The sequence below is a fragment of the Crocodylus siamensis genome, chromosome 2, assembly GCF_052110815.1.
Source record: "Crocodylus siamensis isolate JL-2025a chromosome 2, ASM5211081v1, whole genome shotgun sequence".
Taxonomy (NCBI): Eukaryota; Metazoa; Chordata; order Crocodylia; family Crocodylidae; genus Crocodylus; species Crocodylus siamensis.
Genome location: NC_143396.1, coordinates 18,812,812 through 18,834,574, shown reverse-complemented (window position 1 = coordinate 18,834,574; position 21,763 = coordinate 18,812,812). Strand labels below are relative to the sequence as shown.

Genomic DNA, 21,763 nt, shown 5'->3' with positions numbered 1-21,763 from the left:
TCTTCCGAGGTCCCTCCCAGCCCTAACGTCTATGAAATCTATGACTGCCTTCTATGATGAACTGGTTCTGTGGATACAGGGAAAACAGTGGACATAATATACTTTGACTTTAGTAAGGCTTTTGATACATCTCCCACAGCGTTCTTGTAAGCAATCTGAAGAAGTATGGGTTGGGTGAATGAACTTTAAGGTGGATAGAAAGTTGGCTGGATTGTTGGGTTCAAAGGGTAGTAATCAATAGCTCAATGTCTAGTTGGCAGCCAATATCAAGTGGAGTGCCCCAGGGGTTGGTCTTGGGAGCAGTTTTGTGCAATATTTTCATTAATGACCTGGAAGAGTGTACCCTCAGCAAGTTTGCAGCGGACACCAAGTGTGGGGCCAGGGAGAGTTGTAGATATGCTGGGCAGTAGGACTAGGATTCAGAGAGACCTAAACAAATTGGAGGATTGGACCAAAGGAATCTCATAAGGTTCAATAAGGACAAGTGCGAAGTCCTGTGCTTAGGATGGGACAATCCCATGCACAAGTGCTGGCTGGGGGCTGACTGGCTGGGCAGCAACTCTGCAGAAAAGGACCTGGGGATTATAGTGGACAATTCTATCTATATCGGGGTGGGCAATTATTTCGGGTGGAGGGCCACTTACCAAGTTCTGTCAAGCTATCAAGGGCCCCTAGTCACCGTCTTGTGATTGGAAGTCCCACCTCCTGACCCCTGACTTTTGCCACCTGAAGTCCCTCCCCTTGTCCCCAGAAGTACTCCTTTCAGCAAGGGGTTTTGCCATTTCAGAACCAGAAAAATACCAAATTATGCCCCCTCCACTGCCCATCTCTGATGCCCCCACAAAACAGCCAGCAGAGAGGGAGGAAGGGAGGGGTGTGGGGCAGGGGGAGGCAAAGAGGGGGTCACAGTTGTTGGCTGTTATTGGGGCTGGGCAGCAAGGAGGAAAGGGAGCAGGGAAGGGGCCCTGACAACAGTTGACAAGGAAAATGAGGTGATGGGGAGGGAGGGAGGCTCCACAGGCTTGGGTGGGCACAGGATGGTGGGAGGCAAAGAGGGTGTCATGATGGTGGCTGTTGTCAGGGCCAGATGACAGAGAAGAAAGGAGGGGAACGGAGGGGTGGGTCATGGTGTAAACACTCCCTGAAATCTGTTATTCTTGACGGGCAATTAGCTAGTAAGCTGAGTATGAGCCAATAGTGTGCCCTTGTTGTGAAGAAGGGTAACAGCATACTGGGCTGCATTGGTAGGAGCATTTCCAGCAGGTCTAGGGAAGTGACAATTCCACTTTGCTTGACACTGGTGTGGCCACATCTGGAGTGCTGTGTCCAGTTTTGGGTCCCCCACTACCGAAAAGATGTGGACAAATTGGAGAGAGTCCAGCGAAGGGCTACACCAGGTTTAAATAGCTAGGTTATATGACTGCTGAGGAAAGGCTGAGGGAACTGGGCTTATTTAGCCTGGAGAAGAGAAGACTGGTAACAGCCTTCAACTACCTGACAAGTGGTTACAAAGAGGATGCAGCTGGACTGTTCTCAGTGGTGGCAGATGATAGAACAAGGAGCAATGGTCTCAAGTTTCAGCAAAGGAAGTTTAGGAATATTAGGAAAAACTTTCTCACTATAAGGATAGTAAAGCCCTGGAGCAGGTTACCCAGAGACATTGTGGAATCTCCATCTTTGGAGGTTTTTAAGACTAGGCTAGACAAAGCCTTGGCTGGGATGATCTAGTCATCTGGGATGGTCCTGCTTTAAGCGGGGGGTTGGACTTGACCTCCTGAGGTCACTTCCAACCCTCATTTTCTGTGATTCTGTACATTTGGGAGAAACAGCTTGCAGACAGAGAAACAGCTCAAATAACCACATAAACAACAAGAGAGAGACTGAACATATAGCCCTTGGAGACCACCAAACGAGGGATCATTTTGGACTATATGCTGACTTTACAGTCTTGAAGCTCTGTTCAAAAATATTGCCTCCTGTTGTTGGGCTCCTATTATGTTCTGCAGATGGACCCCTTAAACATTTCTTGTAAATAAATGTAATTGCATCCAAAAAACAAAACTTGATTGTATCAGTAAATTCTCCTCCTAATGAAAATATCCCACATAACACTATATATTGGTTAACTGATCAGGCTAAAATAGTATACTCTGTTTCTGGTAGTGTCAAAGATGTATTAAGCACTTTCTGAATCAAAGTAAGGCATAGTACTTGTCTATAAGAGCTTGTGATGGACAAAAGTACTGGTGAGAATTACATATTTAAAAGACAATCCAATGCAACATAGTTCAAGTCTTAGGTGCAACTGTAATGCAGATGCAGTCCATAGTAGGATAGCATAGACTCTTCAGATGGTCCCTAAAGACAGAAAAAATGAAAGGGCAAACCATCATATCATAAAAAAGATGTACTATTGTTATGTGGCAGCATTAAAGAAGATATATGATGGAGATCTTCCTGGAGAGCTGATGAATGGAGGGAGGCTCAGCTGACACTGATACTGTTCGTATAAGCACATATCAAATAATTAAATTTATTGCTGTCTGTTTTCTAACTTGCAGAAGGCAAATACAAATTTTCATCTTACCACATCCATGGTTCAATGAAGCCACAAAAATAGTAGCTAATAGCTTCATGTTCCAGGCCTAACACTTGAGTGCATGGCTAAAAATTTATATTAACCATTTTTGTCAATGTTTTAAAGTTCATGGCGACCTTTATGTCTGTTTTTCCCATTCTTATGATGTATCTGAATCAGACTCGTCCAAGGAGCTAAAGTCGGTCACAAGCCTATATTTCTGAAACTTTTTTCCACTGTGCTTGAAGTTACCAGACCATGTTAAACAGAACTTCTCATCCCTCAATCATTCAATCATTCATTGAAAATTAAAGAAAAGTTAACAGATAAAACTACCAAAACCCTGAGGCTGCCCTGTAGAGAAATGGATCAAGTGAAAGATTTACTGCTTTAATTCTAGCTAATTGATTTCTGTAACTTAAATTAAAGTAAAACCACACCACCACCACGTGTCTGAACCCGTTCATTCTTAGCTTACAAAGCAGAATACTGTAATTAACTAAATTGAATGTTTCTTGAAGATCTATTAAGGAAAAGACTAATTTGCTTACAACATATCGGATAGTCTATCTAAATTGGCTGGCATTCTTCCAGTTGTGGAGCAGCAGAGATTTGAAATCATGGAAGCAAGTATTTCAGTCATCCTGTTTGGTTTATTCTGATTCTGACATCATAAAGTTGCAGAATTCTCAGAAAAAAAATAAACCTCCAAGAAAAAGAGATTTAATATAGAATCAGTTATCGGTGTTTTGTCTAGAACATTTTTTATGAGTGGTGGATTTAAAATGACTTGTGACTATTTTAGTGATCTAGTAATGAATATAAAATAAGAAGTAATTGCATAATTTGTAGTGAGAGGAGCTATTCTAAGGTCTGTGAAACTGCAAACCAAAAGAAATAATGGCATTTTTTACAGCATAGAGTTTTTCCTACAGGAGAGACACAGTAAATGGTTAAAAAAAATCAAAAGGGGGATGGGCAGGAGTTCAAGAGAGGACAATTTTCTCTCTTTCAAAGAGCTTCTTCAGAGAATGACGTGCTAATTACTTATACCAGGAGTAGGTGCTGTGAGGTAAAACTGCAGCTGGTAGAAGGGGGGTCTGAAGAGCTTTCCAAATGCTGGCTCAACCCAAAATCTCAAACTGTTCATGTATTAGATTCCTGTGTCAGAGCAGATTGCAGTTCAGTGTTTGTATTGTTGATTTAGCTTCAGAGAGGAACTATATATTCAAATTTTAATTGCCTGAGACTCTTAATTACTCATGCGGCACAGTCACCTGATTCTGTTATGCTAAATTGGTTGATGGTGCCTGTGGTTTCATAGAAGGGCAGAGGCTGGGATATACAAGGTGGGAGAAGCATCTCAATAACTCTCATATGTTTAGGGTAGTCCCTCCCAGAGACACGGTATGTAGGAATGTTTGACAGTGGAGAACTGTAAATGTCACTTAAGCTGCAAGAAGTTGATTCTCTAAAATGTCAGGGGTATATTTATTTTTCATGTTTTATTAATTTTTGAAATAATGTATACCCTTAAAATATAATGATATTTGAGCGAAAATAAATGTATTGAATATACAGAGTCCACAGATGCTTGTAATTTATTAGCCTCTGAAATCATTTCAGATTCTTATACACTCACTTGCTGGCCAATTGCCCATCAAGAATGATAGGGGGAGGATGACAGGGACAAAGCACTGCCACCCAATGCCCCATGCTGCCGCCATTCTGCCTCTGGCCCTGTGGCCCCCACATCTCGACTACCCGCTCTGGCCCCTCAGTCCCCTCTGTCATGGGGAGGGGGGCAGGTGGGAACGGAGCCGTGCATCCAGCTCTGCCCCTGCTTCTTGTCTGGTCCCCTGCTGTCCTCCTCCCCGCTGCGTCAGATCCAGGCCCATTACTCCCCTACTGCTTCCCTCTCTGCCTCCAAGGAGCAGAGCCAGGGAGGGGGTTGAGGCCAGCTGCTCTGGCCCTGCTGGGGGACGGTGTGGACAGCACCTCCATGACAGTGAGGACTGCTGGCTTTGCCTACCCACTCTAGCCCCTCGGTCCCCGCTGTTGTTGGGGGGGGGGGGGGGGTCAGGCAGGGACAGAGCCCTGCGTCTGGCCCATCTCTGCTTCTCATCTGGCCCCTTCCCCCCTGCTCCCATCTTGCCACGTTGGGTCGAGGCTTATTCTCCCCTCGTCCCCCTCTGTCTCCAGCTGGCCTCACCTCCCCCCCTCTGGCCCTGCTGGGGGATGGCATTGCCATGACAGCAGGGACTGAGGGGCGGGGGCGCACTGCTGGCTTGCCCCCCGGCTCTGGCTCCTCAGTCCCTGCCTTCATGGCGGTGCTTCTGTCTGTGCAGAGCATTCTGGTTGTTTCAGTAAGCATTGTAATTAGCTGCCGAGACAACCAATCATTGCAAATAAAACATTATGGACAGACAGACAGACTAAGGCTTTTATAATATTAGAATATTATAGAAATCAACACTTGTAAATGTAATGACGATGTAAAAAACAGCAAAACTAGTTGCTTTACTTGAAGTATTTCACTCTCAGCGCACAAAATTTCAACTGACAACTGTGGGAATTTTACATCATCCTAGAAAAGACTGTAACATAGAAACAGAATCTTGCTTTGACTTGCTGTAAAATAAAATTGTACTAGAAAAGCTGGAAATGCTGTAAGGTAAAAGATTAAAGCAGGGAATTGTCTACTGGGGTTTCTGCTTAGTGTAGGTAAAGCAATCACTGCAGTGGCTAATATTCAACAGTGAAAGAAAGAGAATTGAAAATTATATTTGTCTCCATTCAAATAGGAAATAAACATAACTTGGAGTATCACCTCCTGTCCTAAAATTATGCAGTATTGTTTAAACTGTTATTTCATCGAGTTCCGAATGTTCTCCAGAAGCCCTCTTGTATGATACTTCTCTATTTTGCCTGTGGGTTTTGCAGAACTCTACTGCTAAGATTATATTTTCCTGTTACATCTCTTCAGTGTTAAAAGATGTTCCTGGGCTTGATACCAGGATTTTTCATTGTGCTGGGGATACTGTTGGAGCTATAGGCAATGCAGCTGGTCCCAGAGTATGCATTTGCATTACAGATGCAATCATTTGAAGTGTCCCTTGCTTGATATGTGATTTTTATACCTTTTGGGTTTTACATAATCTCAGCTTCAGACAGTCTTCTGTTCCTAACTGTGTCTGTCCCTAATTTCTGTCCCTAGCTGTTAAGTATCACCTGTGTCATTTAGAATTTTGTCATTTTACTTAAGTGAACCACCTTTGTCTGCTCAAGTGATAGTATCGTGTGAAGCACTGTTCAAGAGCATGTGTTGACCTTTTCTTTTAAAAACCTTGGTGATATGCAAAACCTGACATGTCTTGACAAAGAGAGAACTTATTTCAGTTATCTTACAACTCTACAGTAATTTGAATATAATTTAGTGAGTGGTTTCACTTGGAAGAAAGATTCAAGGCTGAGGAGGAGATGCAAGAAGGAAGGAGTGGTAGTGGTAGCATTGCCACCCTTTTTACTCGGGGTGAAGTTACATGTTACATTTAGACCGTATTAAGGGCACTTAAAACACAAGCTTCTGCATGTTAAAGCTTGTTCATGCTTAAGGGCCCTCTGAGTGTTTTAAAGTTATGCCACTTCAGGTGAAGATACCGGGCCCTACTACCTAACTAGTGTTAGAGTATCTTCATTCTGCTCCAGAGAGATGAAACAAGCAATTTGCAGTCCTTCAGCATCCCAGGATACATCCTCTTTCTCTTGCTGTTTCAGATAAATGTATAATTTATAAAATGGAACAGCTTCAGTGCCAGGGGTTGAGTGAGGCCTGTCTCAGCACTCCTGCAAAATGGAAGATATGGGTTCATACCCTGTCAGGGAGAAGGAGGAATTGAATCTACATCTTCCACTTGTGATGCGAAGGCTTTGTTACTTGGCTACTGGGCAAGAAGGGGCTCCATCAGTTTTGTGACTATAATAGCCATTTGCTTTTCTCACTGTTACTTGAAACACTTTCATTGAATTTCAGTATATTTGTTGTTTTTAGCTTTAGGAAGAAAACAAATATATTCCAGTACAGATAAAACCATTTTCCCCCACTTTTCATTGTACAGCCAGATAGAAAGCTTATACAGTATAACCTCATAAATCCGGATATCAAACATTTGGAATTCTTGAAAATCCGGCACTTCTTTAAAATACATTACATTGGAGAATAGTGGTGGCCAGTCCCAGAGCAGTGGAGGTGGAAGCTTGCACATGGCGGCTGCCACTGCCATCCACCACCCCATGTCACCGCTCTGTGTGCAGCCACTGCTCCAGGACTGGCTGCTCCCCCCTCAGATGCCTGCTCCGTGACCAGCCACCGCCCTGGTTTAAAAAATCTGGAATTTTCACATTTCAAGCAGGTGCTTGGTCCTGAGCATGCTGGATTTATGAGGTTATATTGTATTTACTTCCCTAGCTAAGTGTTGCTGGGCAGGTGCTAACGAGTATTTGGTTGATAAGCAAGGATCCTAGTTTTCTCTTGTTTAAAAATTGCACATTCTTTGATTAAAACCCCCAAAAATCTGTGATTAAAATGAAATGCCACTATATATTTAGGTGTCAACTGAACGCAGTGTTTTATTGATGTATTTACAATTTTAAAGCAGTTTGGAAGCCTACTAGTGCCTCAGTCACTATAATAAAATAAATTCTAATTCTATAAATGTTGGTACCTGATTTTGGTTTTTTTTACCATGGAAAATCAGAGCTCCCTTGCCCTTCACCAGGATGCAGGTCCAGGCCCCTCACTCCCAAGCAGAGCAGGGCTGGGGCAGGACAGCTCCTTGCCACTGCAGGCACCGTGCCGCCTTGGTGAAGTGACCCTGCATGCCAAGCTGCAGCAAGGGGCACAACTCCATGCCAATGCCCCCGCTGCTGTCGGACTTGGGGGCACCTCACCGTGGTGCTGTGCAGCTCCCAGCAGTGGCACGAGCTTCCCCGCCCAGCCCCAGTCTGCCCTACTGCACCAGTTCTTGCCTACTGGGCCGTGGAGGCCCTGGGGGAGGGCAGCAGGGCGGGGAGCCTGAGCCCATGGCTCCATCCCACTCTCTGCCAGGGCCCTACGGTTGCACACGGCCCTGTGGCCCCAAGCCCCATACACCACCTGGGCAGCAGCCCAACTCCCTCCCCCCCTTCCTATGTGGGCCTCCGTGTCCCCCCTCCCCATCCCCGACTTACCTATAGGAACTGCTCTCCTAGTAGCCCTATGATTATGTGAGCATGCACATGTGCATGGTGCCCCCTGCCTGACCGTCCTTTTCCCTCTCCTCACATCCCCTTGCAGGCTGGAACTCTGCCAACCTGCAGACAGCTTTTTTCAAAAGTGGAAATTTCATGTGCTTCTCTGTTAAAAATGAAGCATCTGTACTTTTTTATGTCAAAAGGGAAAATCCACATTTTCCACCATTTTTCTGTGGGAAATGGAAAACCCAGATCCCTGTTGATAAGCCTTTCTGTAGGGGAGGTAATGTACTATCCTGCTGAGCTAGAACATGCACCTGAGCAAGTCATTGTGCCATAGGCTTGCAATGTATGGACTCATATCAGTGAGGCAGTACTATACAGCTCCTTTTTACCAAGGGGTGTTTCTAACATTTGGCCTATATTAAGAATGAGAAATAACTGGCACATGTCAGGTACCATTGTACAGTAAGTGTTCGCAAAGGTATACTTTTTACGTGGAGACCACTGTATCTGTTGGTGGCATGTTGAAGTTACAGTGCTGTATGGCAGTAACAATTTCAGTTGTCTGCTTTAAAATGATAGGAAATAAGACTCTGCTCCTCAAATTCAGTAGGCTTTGTATGTCCCCAGGGAAAGGGGACAGATTTTTGTCAAACTACTTATTTTGCTTTTTAAAAAAAATGGCAAGAAAAGCAGAAGAGATGCAAGTCTTTAAACTTAAAAGCCTCCTGCCTGCTAAACAGGTTTTTCTAAGTGGCAGATTATATTTATTTTCTGAGAAACATTTTGAGTAAGAAGAAAAAGGCTACAGTAAATAGAGATAAGACATGAGACAGAAACCAGACACGTGATTGGGGTTCTAAACCTTGATTCATAGATTTCATAGAGAAGTAAGGCTGGAAGGGACCTCAAGAGATCATCTAGTCCAACCAGGGATTGAACCTGAGATCTCGGTGGTGTTGGTGTCACACATTAACTGAGCTAAACAGCTGCATATCAAAATATATTTGTCTTGCTGCAAATTAAATTCTATGTACCTCCACAGGTCAGTTTGTAAAAACCTATATGATATATGTTATATGCATGTACCTTCTCACCTGTCTATAGCATAGGCTTTCCAGCTAAATGAATACAGAATGTATGCCAAATGACACTACACATAAGGAGGATGGCTTTGGCTCTGTGATTATCTTCCAACCCAGGAATAGGGTAAGGCAGCCACTAGGGTGCTGTAATTTAGGCTAATTTCTGTCATCTTCAGAAGGGTTTGGAAGATGCCAAAGGAGAGCCAGCCAGCAGGTATTTGAGAGGAACCACCTGCTTTACATTGCCAGACCAAATCAGAATAATGCTGTTAATTCCTCGCTCCCCTCTCCTTTCCACAGTTCTCATGACCGTCTGGGCACTCTGCAAGACATGTAATTTTAGGAGAGTTTAAGCATGTATTTCTGGCATCATACAGGAAATACAGGAAGTTTTAATTATTTCTACTTTATGTTATTTTGGGATGTTCTGTATTTATGGAGTTGCATTTTTAAAAATAACTATGCTACTATTGTTTGAGGTGCTTTATCAGATAAATGAATACAGAACATAGGTGCTCCTGGTCAGAACACCCTACGGAAGTGGAGCTAGAAGGGACCTCATGAGGTCATTTAGTCCAGTCTCCCCTCCCCAGGATCAAGGCAGGATCATCCTTGACTAAAACATCACAGCCAAGTATCTGTTCAGCTTGCCTTTGAACATTTCCTGGGATGGAGATTCCACAGCTTCTCTAGATAGCTTGTTCCAATGTTTGGTTATTGTCATAGTCAGAAAGTTCCTCCTAATAGTTAGCCAAAATTTCCTCTGCTGAAACTTGAGTCCATTGCTTCTAGTCCTGTCTCTTCTAGCAACAGACAGAAGGCCATCTCCATCCTCTTTATATCACCCTTCAGGTATTTGAAGACTGTTATCAATTTCTCCTTCAGTCTTCTCATCTCCTGACTAAGTAACCCCAGCCTCTTGTCACATGTCCTGTTTCCCAGGCCTCTGATGATAATCTAATCACTCTCCACTGGACTCCTTGCAATCTATCCATATCCTTCTTGAAGCGTGGAGTCCAAAAGTGGACAGAGTGAGGCCTCGCAATTGTTGTATAGAGCAGAAGAATGACTTCTTTTGATTTGCAAGTGACACGCCTGTTAACTCTTACCTTTTTTTTTGCAACATGAGTATGCTGCTGACTCGCATTTGGCTTATATTCTACTGTAACCCCTAGGTCCTTCTCTGCAGTCCTGCAACCTAGCCAGTCATTCCCAGATCCATATTTGTGCATGCAGTTATTTTGTCCCAAATTTAGGATTTTGCACCTGTCGTTTTTTAATTTATTCTGGTTGATTGTGGACCATTTCTCACATCTGTCCAAGTCATTCTGGATCCTAACCCTACACTCGAGAGTGTCTGTAATGCCACCCAGCTTGGTGCCACCCCCAAGTATGCTAAGCATGCACACAGTCCCATTATCCAAATCATTAATGAACATGCTAAACAATACTGCACCCAGGATAGATCCCTCATTTGATATCTCCCCCCAGCTAGGAATTGAGCCATTGATGACTATTTGTTGATCATGATGACTCAACCAGTTAGGTATCCACCTTCTGTGACTTCCATTTATTCTGTGTTTCCCTAGCTTGTTAATGGAAATGTTGTGAGAAACTCTGTCAAAAGCCTTGCTAAAGTCAAGACATGTCACAGTCACTGCTCCCCTTTCTCCCTCGCACCCCCTCTTCCATAGAGCCTGTCACGTTGTCATAGAAGGAAAACAGGTTGGTGAGGCATGGCTTGCTCTTGGTGAATCCCATGTTGGCTGTTGTGTTATAAATCTAAAGTATAAACCAATGAGGAATTGTATAACACACTCGCATTCTTTAAAAAAAGTTGCATTGTTTCAAGGAGATCCCCCAGCCCCCACCATTCAGAATTTTTTCTATTTGTTGTTTATCTGCAATTAACTACACCTACAGTTCTGCTACCTAAACTGTGTACAGTAACCAAACTGAAAAAAATAGTGAATGTTTCTCCTTTTCCTCCTTCCTAAACCCAGTATCTATTATCAGTGGTAACCAGCAGAGTTTGCAGATAAAATGTGATTTTAATTGGTTTTTCCATATTGTGGGTTTTTTTAGAAAAGTTTGAAAAAAGCTTTCAAACTAAAGTTGCTTTAGTAACAGTGTCTTTAATATCTGCAGTACACCAGTATATGTACATATTACCTGCTGCTGATAGCTGCTATTATGATTTTCTGTTCCAGGATAATGTTTTAAACATCATAAATCAGATCATGGATGCATGCATTCCACATGACCGGGCCAACCGGGACTTCTGTGTTAAATTTCCAGAGGAAATACGCCATGACAACCTTGCAGGACAGCTTTGGTTTGGAGCAGAGGTAGGTCTGTGGTGTATGTATAATTTTATGTTAAATTGGTTTATTGTGTGCATCTGGTAAAGAATGTTTGGTGGCTTATGCTTGAAATGTGTGAAAATCATTTTCTCACCAAAGAACATCTAAAATTTTAGATCAGTGACCACAAACATTGACTTGACTATTAAATTAATTTGTTCTTGATGTACTGTCTAAGAGGCTTTACCTGTTGTACTTGTGAAATACAACTTTATATTAATAATTGTGTACAGTCATTTGTCTGCCTTTTAAAAATTGTGTATATACTATTAATGTGTTGGTATTTTATATTTATATTTCCAGCTTATTGGGTTAATTTTATATCTACCATGAAGGCTCTCACATGCTGGCTGTAAAAGTTTTCCATATATGTCCACAGAATTTCAGGTCTGAGTAAAGTCATTTTTCAGGGGACAATTTATACTGTTCTTAACTAAACATATATTTGACCTTTCTGTTTTTTCCCCCTCTAATTACTGTATTATTTTAACCATTTATTAAATAGAGAGCAAGATTAAAAGGCGCACCGATGTGAGAGTCTAGATGTCCCTGCAATAAGCAGTGAATAGAATAATTATGTTGCAGAATACCAAATTCCTCACCTCCCTCACTCAAATGCTTACTTTTACAGGAGCCTGTATAAATAGGTTTGTAGTGTTCTCTGCTGATTAGTAGTCTTGGGCTATTTGGGGCTGGGGAGATGTGAAGATCCGTAGTTAAGGGTCGTATATGTATGTGCGTGTGTGGACGCACACGTGTATTAACATGCACAACCGTTAGCCATTTTAGTTAGAACATTTTGAGTTTCGAAGCCAGGCTTACTTGGCTTCAGTGCTGGTCCCAGCCAGCAGCACCAGCCTCCTGTCATCTGACAGGCAGACCGGGCTTGCCCACACCCTCAGGAGGACTGCGGGGGCTGTGCCAGGCTGGGGGCCTGCACCCTCGGGAGCAATCTGCCTGCTGGATCATAGGAGGCTGGTGCTGCCGGCTGGGGCCAGCAGCAGCTAGGGCCGTCCTGGGGGGGTGGTGGGGGGTGGTGAATGGGTTGACCACCCTAGGCCCTGCGCTTTGAGGCGCCCCAGAGAGCCGGGTGGCGTGGCTATAGTGACTGTGCCGCCAGTGCCAGCTTCACATCCCGCTGCTTGCTACCCACCTCCCCCCACTGCTAGGGCTGCCATCAATGGCAGCAACGGCTTCTTCGCATCCAGGGTCCCACACCCTCCTTTGTTTGGTTCTGGTGTGGGGCCCAGGGCAGATCAGCTTATGCAGGGACCTGCCCCTGCCCTGATCTCATGTGCCCTAGATGTGAAGAAGCCACCGCCACCATCGGTGGCAGGACATGGGGTGGGGGAGTTAGTGAGCAGCCGGACACAAAGCTGGCAGCGGCGGTGCAGAGTTACCGTGGCCACTTCTCCCGGCTCCATGCAACCTCCCAAAGCGCAGGGCCCGGGGCGGTCACACCATTGGCCACCCCCAGGGATGGCCCTGGCTGCTGCTGGCCCCAGTCAGCTGCATTAGCCTCCTGTCATCTGGCAAGCAGAATGGGGGTCCACACCCCTGGGAGCAGTCTGGCACAGCCCACCCGAGTGTACGGGCAAGCCCTCATTCTGTCTGCTGGATAACAGGAGGTTGGCGCTGCCGGCTGGGGCCAGCAGCAGCACCGATCTTCCCAGCACTGGCTGCGGAATAGCCTTTGGGCGAAACATCAGAACAGCATTGAAACGGCAAAACAGTTTCGGTGAAACAAAAAGGACAGTGCTTTTGAAACTAAACAAAACTCTAAACAAAACACTGTTCCATCGAAGCGTTGAAACGGAAGTCCAGGCAGAACGGTGCTGTTTCACGCAGCCTTACTAAATGCTTTATCATAAGGACATTCAGTACCTTCAGCATCATATATTCTTCATCATATTTCCTACATTTAAAGTATTTCCTAGCTCTTATTAGCTCCTCCTCCTCCTCTTCCCACTTTAGAATGCATATTTTCCATAAATAATTTCTAAATAATTTTATATAACTTCTAGTTCCATGATTTCCCTTTTCAAAAATATAGATTTATTTCCAGCAGTAAAGTCTTTTGCTCAACAAAGATATGGTATATCCTGGACAGAGTTTGCAAAGACCTAATATATGATGCTATGCAAGTCATTTGAAATGCCTTGATGTAAGACAAGGCAAGAGATGAAATAGATCTCTCTGTTGTCCCACTATGCCACCCTGACATGTACTTGCCTTCACTCACCTCGCACCCTGTTTTGCTCTGAGGGATGCTAGCATTTAAAATGCTTTGCAGCCTGATGTGCTGATTCTGCAACTCTTGCTGGGGTTCAGTCAGCTTCACACCATCTTGAGAACTCCCTGCTGAGTACTTAAACTAGATACAGTTTCTTCTCATCCCCTTAATAAATCCTAAAGCCCTTTATTGTTGTGGAGGTGTATAGGGGGGTGGGGTTTACAGCAGGGAAAAAAGCAGTTTTATATATATATATATAACACATATAATTATTAATATATATAACTTATTTTTAAAAAACTCTGTGTGTGTGTGTGTATATATATATATGTATATATGTGTGTATATGTATATGTGTATATTATATGTATATAGTCCAGGGTGGAAAATGCTTGCGTTACCACTGAGAGAGTATACATTTTAGGAGAGAAATCTCAAGTGTGGTTCAATGAATGTATTACATTACATGGTATTTTTTGGCTTATCTGAATCAGGCCTTCAGTCTCTGTGCTGAAGGGAGTTGCTAGCTTCAGAAAACTATGTTTTAGACTCTGATAAGGCTCTTATTCCTATAGCTGCAAACAGAGCTAGAAGCCATGACAACTTTCTGAAGGGAAACATAGTATGGGAGGCTATATTTATTTGTAGAGACCTCTCCGAGAATAGCATGCACGTTGTTTTCTTGTCAGCTTCCTTACTGTGAATTTTGTTTAAACTGTGAGCTATAACTGTCAACATGTAAGACTTGACTGGCCTATGGTTTATTGTAATTATTGCTTTAGATTGATGAGAGAACAAGAACATGAGATTCTGAGAGTGCCCTTGTACCATAAATCAGTACATCAGGCTGCTGAGTAAGGTCTAGGATTACAGATCCTCCCTACAGAGCAGAGAAAATGTGTTCCAGCCATTACTATTCACTAGTGAAAAAGAGACTGAAAAAGAAAGAAAATAAAAGCCTCAAGATTGACTTATGCTATGTGTGCATTATATTTTGAAAACATATTTCTATTAATAAAGTAGATTCAGTATAATTTATATCAGCACACATTGCCTTCCAGATGTGACCATCAGTGGACCAACCCAGCAGTGGAAATTACTAAATGCCTTCTTAATGTTTCTAAAAAAAAAAAAAAAAAAAAAGAAACATTTGTTAGTGTATCAAAATAAAGGTTTACCTATAAGATTTCTATGAGCTGGTCAGCTAATGCACTGGCTAGTGCATCATATAAAGCTTTACTAGGAGCAGAATTTCCTTTCTTTTTTTCCAAAGAGGGGTTTATTTTTCAATATCAAAATAAAGAAATCAGCTTCTGCTGCTTGGTCTCTCCTAAGTCTCTTCCCCTCAAAACTTTTTTTCCTGCACACATGGCAGCTACATGCAAAAAGTCTTTCACTTTGTTGGTGGGGATTGCCTCCTCCTATCTCCTTCCCTTTTGTCGTGGGCCACCCTACTACTCCCAGGTCTCCGAGGGCAAGCAGTTTATGGCCTTTTCAGGACCACATGACCTCCAGGTGCTCACCTGATCTCTGGCCTCAAATCCATTGGGGAGGCAGTAATTAGTTAGAGGTGGATCCAAGCCCAGCTCCCTCTAAGTGCCATCTATTCCTGTGACTTTCTCTTGCTTGAAGTATAACTTAATTGCTTTTTCCTCTTAAAAAAATTATTTCCACAGTGCTTGGCTGCTGGTTCAATTATTATGAATCGTGAAATCGAGAGTATGGCTATGAGACCATTGGCTAAGGATCTGACTCGTAGTCTAGAGGAAGTAAGAAACATAATTCGTGACCAGGCCCTACGGGATTTGAATCTTTACACAGAAAAAATGAGGGACTCGCTCAGACATTTTGATATTCTTTTTGCTGAATTTGAGTTAAGGTAAGCAATTCAGAATACATGTACCCTGAACATTACCTCATACAGCTATACTTTTTTTTCAGAGATTTTGAATTCCTTGAATAAGATATAATTTTTATTACAGTGTCATATCCTCCTTGCCTTCAGTCAAATAAAATGCTATAGCTACTTGGCAGTCTGGATTTGCAGTCTCTAAGTATGATGTAATCTACATGTTGGGCACTGACATATGGTATTTGAGGGAGATTTTCAAAGGCACAAATGCAAGTCAAATCTCTCTCTTAATGTTGTCAAAAGAAAGGAAACAAATAAGAGAGGACACGATAAAGAAGTGTACGTGGTAATGAGTGGTTCTCAGTGGAGCAAAGGACGGTGGGGAAGAGCACACTGTCCTCACCTTCTCCTACTACCAGCCACTTGTGTGCCAGGCCATGGCTCTTCCCTGCTGCCATGGCCCAGCCACCACCGCTCCCTTCAGGCTTCACCGAGAGAGGAGGTGGGGTGGCGGGCAGTGTCGCCTGTGCTCACCTCTTCTTCCCCCACATCCCATAGACTCACCTGTGGGGAGCCACTGGAGCTGCTTTCCATGCTACCTGGCCACCATGTGCATATGTGAGCGCATGCATGCACGTGGTACCCCCTGCCTCATAGCCCTTCTCCTGCTCCCCCAGCCCCCGAGCAGCCAGGAACTCTGCCAGTCTGCAAGGGGAGGCCTATAGATTGCCACGTTTTTCTCCTTTAAAGGAGAACCCATTTTTAAAGTTGGTTGATCCATTTTTTTAAAGCGTGTTTGTGACCCTTTCATATGTTCTTGTGGCCCACTTTTGGATTATGACCCTTAGGTTGAGAAATGCTGATCTAGAGAACAGAAGCTTCTGTTCTCCTGGCCTCAGCACCAGGGTAAGGAGACATTCAATTCTCAGAATCAAAACTAACGAAGGTCACCTTTACATGTTACAGGTATTGTGCAATTAACTAGTTAATTGCACAGTTACCTTAAGACGAGCTACACATGCAGAGTATCTATCCCGTGATAAAAAGCTATAAAATTAGACCTTAAAAATGTATTCAGCTTTAATTTAAATGTGTAGTGCCCAGCTGCAGGGGTGAACCTTGCCCAGCCTTAAAACCCCAAGCCCCGGGGATCATGGCAGCCATGATCCTCAGAGCTCAGGCGGGTATATAGTCCCCTGCCCAGCTCAGCTGGGACTGAGAGACCCTGCAACTGGCAGGGCTTCTGGTCTCTGCTGTGCCCTGTGCAGCCAGCTTCACCAGCTGTGGTCTGCACATGGCCCCTGTAGCTGGGAGCCTCCTCAGCAAAGGCTCCCAGCTGAGGGATCCTGCTCCTTGCCAGTGCAAGGGGAGCCCAGGATCGGACTCCCCCTGCACCAGCAATAAGGCGCAATTGGATCTAATGTGTGAACTGACAGTCGTACCTCCTGCCCATACATGTGTAGCACAAATGCAAGTCATCTTACCTGCACATGTAGAGGAGACCAAAGGGAAACATTTTTCCACAGAAGGATGTAATTACTTTGTGGAATTCATTGCCAAATTCTTAGCAGGATTAAAAATGGGACTGGACATCTACATAAAAAAGAATATGCAGTATTATAGTTTTGCTGGCAGTATTTATTTTTCAAGAAATATTAAACCTCATGCTTCATGCGTTAAACCTACCTGCAATAGGGGTTAGGAGGCAACTTCCTATGTTGCAAGAAATTCCCATAATTCTGCATAGAAAACAAGTTTTGTTTGGCTAATTTACAGACCACCTATAATCTAGTCTACTTTGCTCAAATAATTTCATTTGTAACAGCTCTAAATAGAAAGCTTCTCAACTTCTACTCCCACCCAAAAGTCATGCATATCAAGTTCTTATTGCTGAATCTTTATAACGATACATAAAAATTTACTGCTGACATTCATTACCTCAAATGGCAATAAATAAAGCATCTGTAATTCTTATGGATTCACTTTCATTTATATTGCAAGTTCTCTTTGTGAAAATTATTTAAAAAATTAAAGCTGTCAGAAAAATGGCTTGCTTTTAATTTGACCTACATTTATTCACAGTTAATCTATGTGGAATTGTTAAACGATCGAAAAAAATTAAAATACTCTACTTTTTAAACTTTTGTAGTTATGTATCAGCCATGGTTCCTGTAAAATCTCCAAAAGAATACTATGTACAGCAAGAAGTAATTGTGCTTTTTTGCGAAACAGTAGAGAGGTAAGCACATCTGGGAAATTAAATTAATACTTTTCAATATTTGTACCCATGGTATACTTTACTTTTTACCTTTTATTAGACCTATTATGCATATAACATGCTGTAATCTTTAAGAAGCAATGTAACCATTAGCATTTCATTTTTGTCATGTCCAAGTATGCAGTCAGAAAGCATTGGATGTTTGTGGAAATGTTTTGGCTTAAAAACATATATCACTATAGTATCATTGGAGTTCAGAGTGATAGGCTTAAGGCTGACTAACCATTTAGCTTCACTGGATGTTTAAATATGTTATATATATATTCAAGTCAATCAAGTTGTGTGCAGAAGTGCTCTGTGCACATTTTATAGCGCTGTAATTTAGAGCACTTTTTATAACACTGTAAAGTTACAATGCCCTTAAACATGACAGAAGTGCAGTGGTTGGTGGTGGGGTAGGGGGGACTTCTGAGCCTCCCTGCACTTTCCAGGTTAGAAGGCAGGGGGAGCTCTGCTTCTGGGGCTTCTCCACTGGTCAGAAACTTCACCAGCATACAGAAGTTATTTAAAGTGCTGTAGGCTGCTAAAGTGCTGTAAAATATAGCACTTCAGATTTAATATCTCATTTAACAAGGGTTAATTTAAAACATGGTACCCATTTTTAAAGGTCTGTAAAGCCATGCATTTCTGTTAAGTCACAGCAGTAAAGCAATTTAAATGGCAAAAAAAGTGATTTCTGTATACACCTTAAGTCCTGATGAAATTTCATGCTAGAATATTTAAGGAGGTAGTAGAGAAACTAGCTGAAGCATTAATCACTTTTGTCTCTGAGAACTGAGAGAGGAGGGGTGAGCTCCCAGATGATGGGGGCAAGCATTATACTTATTTTTTTAAAAGAAGGACTTGGTAAGGTACTACACTTGATCTTAGCCAAGAGGCTGGTTTTGGCATTCTGTTAAAATGATGTCAAATCACCTGGGTCAACAAAAAAATGGGAATAGTGGTTAGCTGTTGAAACAATGTGCTTGATGAGAAGGAAAGGATGGAAGCTTGGACATCCTGAAGAGGGCCTTAGTTGAGGAGTGTGGGTACTTTTGTTCCCTCAGGTGATCTTTGAGATCTTTCCTTTTTGGTGATCATGGTAGGTAGGAGCACTATGTGCAGCCTCTTGGATAGTTCAAAAGGCCGAGAACAATTCTTCCCTTCTTGATACAGCTAAGGTTGAATGGGGAGACTGAGCTGGACTCAGTATGTTGTGGCCCCTGCTCCATCTCCAGGGAAGATCTGCTGTATGTTCGTGTGGAAAGCTTCCTCCTAATCTTCATACATTTTACATTTTGGAGTTGTGGTTGCGGAAGGCATCATCATGTCATTTGGTTCCAGTAGGTGGGGGTGGTAGTACCAAGAAGAGATTCAATTATCTGTGGGTAGTGAACTCTAAGTATAATTTTTCTGCTTCACTTTTTCTGGCTTATCATATCATCTGCTCCTAGTTCAAGTTTTTTCTGTCTCATATTTATTTTAATTATTAAATGCTGATACATTTCTGAGAAAAGTATGTTTTGCTGTTTTACCTAGAGCTTTAAAGCTTGGATACCTCACTCAAGACATGATTGATGACTATGAACCAGCATTAATGTTTACCATCCCAAGATTAGCAATTGTGTGGTAAGCTTCATTTTTAATTGAGCATTTTAAAATGCATTGATAATTGAAGTAAATTCACATAGCAAAGTGCAGAAAGAAAGAGTCAATAAGATCAAAAGGCAACAAATACTAAGAAAGGATAATTCAGAACAGCTGAATAGGCAGGGTAGGAACTGAGAATAGCTGTTCAGTAATCCCTTAGGAAAAGGCATGGAAATCAGGAGCGCTGGTGGTTTGTGTGACTTGGTACATAAAATAAGCTGTCTGGATGTTTTCTACGTTACTCGGGAAGTTATGGCCTTTTGTTATGAGCCATTAAAAATCATAAGTTTTCATCATAATTGCTTAGTTTCTTTATTGATATAGGCAGAACTCAAAGGAATTATCTTGGTATCTGCTAATATAGTTCAGTGTAACAAAAGGGCAAGTTAGGTATAGACAATTTTCTAAAAAGAGCAATTATGTATATAATTGGATGGAAACAAAATTTTTGCCTGACCTCTTTCCCCCAGTTGATTGCTTCAACTGCTAAATGAGTAAGCTTTTACACTTAAAACAGTTTATTACAACAGTACATATTCAGTGAATAAAATGCATTCTCCCTAATGGGTCTTTCTTATTTAATAAGACAAATTCTGTGGAGTAGTTAAGGCAGCAAGACTACTTTATTTTCTATTTAAATGCTTTATTTTCATAGTCATAGATGTTGGGGTCAGAAGGAACCTCAGCAGGTCATAGAGTCTGACCCCCTGCCCGAGGCAGGAAAGAGTGCTGGGGTCAGATGACCCCAGCTAGGTGCTTGTCAAGTCTCCTCTTGAAGACCTCTAAGGTAGGGGAGAGCACCACCTCCCTTGGAAGCCCATTACAGATTCTGGCAACCCTTACCTTAAAGCAATTCTTTCTAGCGTCCAACCTAAATCTGCTCTCTGTCAATTTGTGGCCATTGTTCCTAGTTACTCCATGGGGTGCCTCGTAAACAGAGGATCTCCTGTTCCCTGCTGCCCTCCCCTGATGAATTTAAAGGCAGCCACAAGATCACCTCTCAGCCTTCTCTTGCAAAGGCTGAAGAGATCTAGGTCCCTCAGTCTCTCCTCATAGGGCCTTGCCTGTGGGCCTCTGACCCTACGAGCGGCCTCCTCTGAACCCTCTCAAGATTATCCACATCCTTCTTGAAGTGCAGCGCCCAAAACTGGACGCAGTACTTCAACTGCTCCAACTGGAGCAGGAGAGCACCCCCAAGCCTCTGTGGCTCACCAAAAGCATCTGGGAATGTCTCCTTGCTAAAAAGGAGGCTTACACGCAATGGAAAGAAGGGGTCATCACCAGGGAGGACTATTCTGTAGTTGCTCGGGGATGTAGGGGGGTAGTTAGGAAGGCCAAGGCAGAGATGGAACTGGGACTAGCTTCCCAGATCAAGGACAATAAGAAGTCCTTTTTTAAATACGTAGGGGGTAAAAAGAAGGTCCCGGGTAATGTGGGGCCCTTGCAGGACGCGATGGGAAACTTGGTCGTCACACCAGACGGCAAAGCTAACATGTTTAACGATTTCTTTGCCTCCGTCTTCCTAAGTAGGGACCAGAACAGCCACCTTCCTGCTGGGCCCCCCTCGGGCCCCGGGGGAGGCACACCTGGGCCACGGGTTAGCGAGGATTTAGTTAGGGAGCTTCTGGAGGGGTTGGACGTATTCAAGTCAGCCGGCCCGGATGATCTCCACCCTAGAGTTCTAAAGGAACTGGCCGAGCTCATTGCAAGTCCCCTGGCACAGCTTTACGAGCACTCGTGGTGCTCTGGTTGTGTCGGGGAAAACCGAAGGATCGGGCCCCAAGGTCACGGTGGGCCGGGGTGGCAATTAGATACGGACAGGTGGGATTAGCGGCGTAGAGTCTGGAGTTAGGGACTCGGAGCAGATTGAGAAAACAGGTGAATTTATTTGACTTACGCTTCAGGCATAGGCAGAAAGGTCTTCAGTTACAGTTTTGAAACACAAACAAACAATTAACAACAAAGGGGTCTGTTGGCCCACGAGGTTCAGTCCGAAGACCTAGTCCCAGGGCTGGTCAACAGCTCATAAATGGGGATCACAAACAACAAAACGAACTGTAACACGGTGATGATGAACCGCGTGACGCCAGTTCACAGCAATGGACAAATCGGGTGGTCGTATGAGAAAAGCCGAGGTCAGTAGCCAGAAGGTGATGCAGCGGAGACGTCAGTTGGAGGGGTGAGCAGAGTCGTAGGTGGTGAAGAAAGCCGAGGTCGATGATTCGGAACCGGGTTAAACAAAGTCCAGAGGGTGATCCGAAATCGTAAGCCGTTAATCAGTTCAAAAGGTAAGTCAGGAGCCAGATGAACGTAGTCAAAACCGCAATACAACGAGTAATACGAAGGACTAAGCCACGGAGCCAAAGGAGGAGATCAATAGGCCTTTTGAAGCCTGACTCAGAGAACAGTCCCTGCAGCAGCAGCCTCTGTCTCTGGTCCGCGCGATCTCCCTCCGAGGGAGGGGCTCACAGAACTTTTATATCAATTTGGTAGCCAATCAACGTGCTCTC

The 21,763-nt window shown here is 43.3% G+C and overlaps 1 protein-coding gene and 1 long non-coding RNA gene across 5 annotated transcripts in view; one reads left to right on the top strand and one right to left on the bottom strand.

Annotated features, from left to right (window-relative positions):
• ZFYVE28 (zinc finger FYVE-type containing 28) overlaps nucleotides 1-21,763 on the top strand; it is a 299,535-nt gene that overhangs the window by 181,163 nt on the left and 96,609 nt on the right. For all 4 annotated transcript variants that reach the window (XM_090035435.1, XM_090035434.1, XM_090035433.1 and 1 more), the window contains exons 3-6: nucleotides 11,109-11,246; nucleotides 15,171-15,373; nucleotides 17,496-17,585; nucleotides 19,143-19,232. In XM_090035435.1, coding sequence (XP_089891561.1) covers nucleotides 11,109-11,246; nucleotides 15,171-15,373; nucleotides 17,496-17,585; nucleotides 19,143-19,232 — 521 coding nt within the window. The remainder of the gene's footprint in view (nucleotides 1-11,108; nucleotides 11,247-15,170; nucleotides 15,374-17,495; nucleotides 17,586-19,142; nucleotides 19,233-21,763) is intronic.
• LOC149870026 (uncharacterized) overlaps nucleotides 1-21,763 on the bottom strand; it is a 71,390-nt gene that overhangs the window by 14,530 nt on the left and 35,097 nt on the right. The window lies entirely within an intron of this gene.